Source organism: Apteryx rowi, unplaced genomic scaffold, assembly GCF_003343035.1.
Source record: "Apteryx rowi isolate R43461 unplaced genomic scaffold, aptRow1 scaffold_249, whole genome shotgun sequence".
Classification (NCBI taxonomy): domain Eukaryota; kingdom Metazoa; phylum Chordata; class Aves; order Apterygiformes; family Apterygidae; genus Apteryx; species Apteryx rowi.
The window spans coordinates 501,816-508,054 of record NW_020448852.1 but is presented as its reverse complement, the minus strand read 5'-3'; the positions used below and the strand labels follow the sequence as shown (position 1 = coordinate 508,054).

The 6,239-nt window shown below is 40.2% G+C and overlaps 1 protein-coding gene across 3 annotated transcripts in view; it reads right to left on the bottom strand.

Moving 5' to 3' along the window:
* ARGLU1 (arginine and glutamate rich 1) overlaps positions 1–6,124 on the bottom strand; it is an 11,308-nt gene extending 5,184 nt beyond the window's left edge. For 2 of the 3 annotated variants that reach the window (XR_003253665.1, XM_026066810.1), the window contains exons 1-2: positions 5,522–6,124; positions 704–929 (exon numbers count right to left, since the gene is read on the bottom strand). Coding sequence is in view for 2 of the 3 variants with exons in the window: in XM_026066810.1 (XP_025922595.1) it covers positions 704–929; positions 5,522–5,877 (582 nt within the window). In the remaining variant the exon portion in view is untranslated. The remainder of the gene's footprint in view (positions 1–703; positions 930–5,521) is intronic. The other variant, XM_026066809.1, reaches the window with a different exon arrangement.
* Between the last annotated feature and the right edge of the window lie 115 nt (positions 6,125–6,239).

The window sequence follows — 6,239 nt, the reverse complement described above, 5'->3', positions numbered from 1 at the left end:
AAAACAAACAAAAAAAAAACCAAAACAACAACCAAAAAACCCAAGTCACATGTTGAGCTTGACTTCAGACAAGGGCAACCTGCTCTTTTATAACTTCTAGGGGAAAAAAAAAGGAGTTGTTAGTAGTTATTAAAAATGGATATAATGATTTGGACATAGATCCTTGGTGAAGACGTGGATGGGCTTATACTCGAAGTCCCAGAATTAGTCCAATGTATGCTCAAGAAGAATGTTTATTTTAAATGGAGAATAAAAGACCTATTTGTTAAAGACAGGTACTGCAGCTCAGTGCTGGACCCTGCTCTTTGCCTGACTGAAGGCAAAAGCCTCTTACAGTCTAGGTAAGCAAAATGAAACAAATGAAGGATACATATTTATAGATTTTTAATACCCTTCCCCAAAAAAGAAAGGACCGTTGATAAATCCTGCAGCCATGGCAAAAGTTTCAAACAATTCTGAAATATGTAGGTCAGTTCCATTAAAAAGCAAGTATCCTTGTTCAGGTTTTAAGAGAGTAATTGTTTAAGTATCAGTGAGCTCCTCAGAATAGGCTAGAAATTAAGTTTCGCAGCAATGCAAGTTTATATGAGAAGGGAATTAGATTTGCTGTATTCCATCCCTTTCTGAACCAAACAGGAGGCACAAACCGACACTGAAAGTTTTGCCATGGACTGTCTCTACTTTCCAAACGACCGAGCGTTACCTCTCTGGCTTTTTGTGCTGCAAGTTCAGCTTGTCGCTGTCGCTCGAGTTCTTCGAGCAACTGTTTTTCCATGATGCGCTTAGCCTCCTCCACCCTGCGGAGAACCTCTCGCTCAATCTCATCCTTCCGTTTCTCCAATTCTTCTTCTACGCGTTTAGCCACAAGCTCTTCTACTCTTCGAGCAGTTTCTTCTTCTATGAGTTTCTCTTCAATTTCTTGTTGGCGACTAGAAAAGGCAAGCGCGAAGATTACTTTTTTCACCAGTAAAAAATAGTTACATCGAAATGAACACTTGTAAATACATAGCACCAACCACACTACAGAATCAGCATTTAAGAGCCTTACACCTTGCACACACAGATCCTGTATATAAAGAGTGGTTGCCCAAATACACTTTCCTTAAATGGAAGGCAAAACAATGTTTCTTCTACAGGGAAGCCATTCAGACCACATGATATTTAGTATCTCTCCATCTCTCAAGACATCAAACTTAACAACACAACGTATCATACTACTTCTTGATATGGGAAAGATAGTTTTTAAGAGTAAAAACATAGTAAGGAAAAAAAAAAAAACTTTCAGTACCCTTCCTGCTTCAGGAATTTAAACATGCTCAATTTTATGTTACATGTAGCATTAAAATCCTGTCTTTAAAACCTCCATCTCAAAGGCACCAAACTATTAACTAAAATAAAAGGCAAAACCAATGAAATTTGTAATTTTAATATTTTTAATGAGAATTCCAGGCATTGTTTCTGTAATCTAGTTGTCCAATAATTTACCTGTCCAATTCCAAATATTTCAGCTCTCCTTAACTTCTTTATTGTGGCACTCTGTGTCCACCATAATTATCCAAAACAAAATATACCAATTCCAAGCACTAAATTAATCCTTGCAACATTTACTGTTTTGCATGTTGAACTATTTAGAAGTTTTTCTCAAATGTCTTCTCTCCCTTCTTTTTGTTTAAAGGCAACACTATCACTTAGCCTGATCACTGTTTAAACTTTCAGTAAAAAGGATGTATAAAAGGTCAATGCCCAGGTTTATTATCAAATGAAGAAAGAAACTCTTCCAGGTTTCGTAACACCGGTGTGATATGGCAATTAGATATTCACACATTAACTATGTTTTTTCTTGCCTTTTTTTTTTTTTTTAAATACAAAGTGAATACTGTGTAGCTATGCTTTTATAAAGTATTATTTATTTTGGATTATCATAGGCTTTGGGGGAGAAGGTTGTTCTGTTTTAACCTTGAAACTGAACTTTCATTTTAAGTATTCCATGAATTACGGAACAATCTTATAAACGTATCTTCTGACCTGTCAGCACCAGAAACCAACAATTTACAATAACACTTATCTGATATAATTCCTGTCATGTTCATAATGTTTGCCTTTTATTATCTTATTTAGGTTGACAAACATAAAAATAACTTAAAAAAAAGTTACAGTATTTACCAAATTTTAGATTTCCCTGTGTACAATTTGTATACATGTATGTTTGGGAGACACTGAAGTATGGATTACTGATCTGTAGCACAGGTGAAATACCAAGGTGAAAGGCTTCCAAAATCCCTTGACTCACATATCTTCTTTTCAATACTGTTCCGAAGCAAATGAATATTCTATTTAATTCAGTAAATGGATTTTAGACATTCAGCCCCAGCAGAGGGAATTTATTCTTTCATTCCTCAGAAGATGGCAAATTTTTCCAATGACACATGAGGCCAGCATTATCTTTTCCTAAAGCAACACAAAATATCTTGAGTTGTTTTTTGTTTTTTGTTTTTTTTTTTTTTGAGGAGAGAGAGAAAAAAAAATCCACCACTATCCAGAAAAATGCATCAACACCATTTTCTTATTGTGTCTTCACCAAGCCACTACTACTTGTGGTCCTTTTAGGAGGGAAGATGGAAGGGAGGGTCAAGAGTTTAAAATTTTTTAAACACCCTTTACACCCTTTTATTTTATTTTTTTTTAAAAAGGTTTCTTCACTCTTAGAGGTATTCAGTAGCATGTACTCTCACAGTCCTTTAGTGATACAGCTTGGCATACACCAGAGGCTGTTCTATAGAAATCCATTTTTCAGAAAGCTTGTATTTGAGCATTTTATTCAACTATGTTAGCTGTACTTTTAACATTAGAGGAATCTAGAATAAAAGTTAACAAATTGATTAAAAATAGTACATAGTTAAAAAATGTCACTCGTGTGAAGTAAGTTTTCAAATATCTTCAGCAATTGATGATGTACTCAAATTAAGCACTGTGCTTGCACAAGTTTCATTCTTCTCGCCTCCACAAATTCTATTTAAATTCAATTAAACTAAGCAAATACATCTTTTTACATTCACAGGCAATGAGGCTATTATAAATAACTTTTGAGTATATGTTTCTTGGAACACTGGAAAAAGAAAGAAGTGAAATGGAATCAAGCAAAAATTTATTCTCAAAATTAATTTATAAAACCAGCTAACGCCCATAGATAAAGATAATATACTTCCAATAAATGAGTTTGATATTTATGTCTGTGTTTATAGCTTGATTTTCTTGAGAAACTCAAAGATTTATTCTGCAGTTGATAGCAACTATTCATTTCCTATCACATATACTTCCGGTATTTTATATACAGACGTAAATTTATGCTGACCTATTGGAGCAATAACTCCAGAAAAACAGAGAAGTCATTAATGTCAAAATATTTTTAGTATGCTCTTTTACTTCTTAAAGACTAATTTTATAATATCTGTAGAAAAGACTGCATACAGTTCAGCAGGTTTCTGACATATATAAAAAAAAAAGTCGGTGTGCTTGCAAGGTCCTTTAAAAAATTAACATCCCAACAAAAAACAGAAGTTGTGCTAAGTACTAAGATGAAAGACAGATGAAAAAATTAACTTTCATTGTATGAACTAGTTAATTCAGTCAGCGAGAAAGTTGCTTCTTTTCTTCATTAGTATTAGTATATATTAACACAATTTATAGATCACTTATCATAGTTTTCTGCTGTATTAAGATCTATTGCTTGCTCTTTTTGAAATTTGAGGTGTATTTTAAAAACACCACAGTTCTAAGCCTGATATTTTTGCATACTGTTCCCTCCTCAGAAGTTTATCAAACTATTGCCAATACCAGTCAAATGTCATATTTTGCCCATACAAACTTCATGTGTATTTTACAATTTCAAAACTATATAGATTTATACAGAAAACTTACTGCAGAAAATAGACTTGAAATATATGTTGCCGTATCAAATATTACTTGATGAACTGCAGATCAGGCCAGTTGCAGTTGGAGCACTCCACAACACCACAGCACAGTGATCAAATGTTTTTAATACATTATTTAAAGATTGAGAACACTTCATTTGCCACAGGCACTTGAACACATCCCCTGCTTCAGGTTTTAAACCCTGGACAGAGAGCAACCATAAACTTCTTAACCAAGACTAATAACATGTAGTAATTCAATTATATAACTTAACACGTATCTATTTTGTGATTTGTGTAATATTTTCTCTCTTCCACCTTTAATATTCCTGAAATGGATTTAAAGAAATGCATATGAACTAAAGAGACTCTAGAAGAATACTAAGATAATGATTCAAAAACACAGTGAGCAGTTCAGGTATATTCCAATTCTTTTGTCATTCCAGTGATGCATGTAATATTTTTACAAATTTAGATATTGGAGAAAAACAGAAACCATAAAAATCAGGACCAATGACTCAAAGAGCTTTTTCACACGTGTTTGTGCTACTCTGCAATTTTTTGAGGCCATCACTGCCAAATTCTGAAGTTAACAAAAGGGATCTCAACAGTCAAACAGAACAGAAAGTGGCAACTTCCGGTGATCAGACCTTCTGAACTACAAATAATATGAATTATTGCATTAGAACAGTATAGTTGGAATAAAACTCAAAACAAAATTCTCCACTGAAGAATTAACTGAATTAGCTAGCTTCACACATGCAAACAAGTAAATGCTACTTCTGGATTCACTATTCTATCTCTAAATTCACTGCTCCAATGAACGAGGATAACATTCAAGAACAAGAATCACTGTCACAACTGTTACAACTGTTCTGTCACCTGTACGATAGAAAGCTTCTCTTTCATAACTGAACAAAGTTACTAGACAACTGAACTCCCATTCCATGTTTATTAGAATAAAATTTATCTATCTCTGTAGACTTTATGAAGAACTACACTCCCCACAGCAGAAACCGGACAGGAAAAGATTTCTAAGCAAAACAGATCCCCAGATCTCACTGTCTCATTTGGCCGGGGGGGGGGGGAGAAAAAAGAAAGAAATCGCAGGTTAACATAATCGTTGTACTCCACTCCTTAAAACCGACAAGATGGGCAATTCTACAAGCTCAACGCAATATAAGCTCCACGCAAAGGGGAGGGACAGAAAGCGTGGCAGTGCTGCACAAAGCCTCCGGAGAGCAGAGGCCTCAGCCACAGAAAGAAGTTTAAGAGCAGCGCAGAGGGGCAGCGAGAGATAGCAAGAGAGCACAGCCAGGTGACAGCGAGGCAACGTGCCACTAGGCTCTCAGGCCGGGTGAATGGCTTCTAACGGACTTGAGGGCGCGAGACTTTAGGAAAAGAAAGGATGGCGGGAAGACAGGCAGAAGTTAGGCCTCAGCAAGGCCTAAAGCCCTTTTCCGCAATCGCAAACGGCTGTTTTGGAGGGAGAAGGCACGGAGACGAAGGCAGGAGGGCCACGAGCTGCTGCTTTCCTCCCCCTGCCCCCCACGCGGGGGACCTTCCTCGTCCCCTCCCCCAGCAAACCGGCGCCCAGGCCGGGGACTCACATTTTCCGCTGCCGCTCGAACTCGGCTTTCTTCTCCTCCTCCTCCCGCTTCTGCTTCTCGTCCAGGCTGCTGCGCTTGCTCACCGTGCGCCCGAAGATGTCGATGCGGTCGGGCGGGGAGGAGGCGCGCTCGCGCTCGCGCTCCCGTTCGCGGCGGGAGGAGGGGGCCGTGTTGGAGCGGGACCGGGACCGGGACTCGCGGCGCCGGTTCCGCTTGCTCTCCCGCGACTTGGAGCGCTTCCGCGCCCGCTCCTTCTCCCGGGAGCGGGACCGCGAGCGGCTCCGGTTCTTCTTGTTGTGCTTGGAGCTCTTGGTGTGCTTGGAGCGGGACGAGCTCCGGCTGCGGGACCGACCCATCCCGGCAGAGTAGAGGCCGCACCGGCGACCGGCCCCCCCGCCGCCTTTACTAGCAGCACCCAAGAGAGGAGCGAAGAGGCTCCACGCGCATCAGCACCGCCCCGCCGGGCCTCTCTCCCCCTCGCTTTCCACCGCGCTGATCAGTGAGAAGGAGCAGGCCCCGAAAGCTGCCGCAAGTCCGGACGCAGACAAGATGGCGGCCCTAGCAGAGCAGTGACTCCCCTCTTCCGCCCCACAATGCCCCGCGCGGCGCTCGGGCCGTTGGCGCCCCCCGGCCCCGCCCCCGGCGTCTCGCCGGAGGGGCCCGAAGACACTCGGGAAAGTTCGGCGCCAAGTGGCAGGTGGCGCTCGGGGAGGAAGCG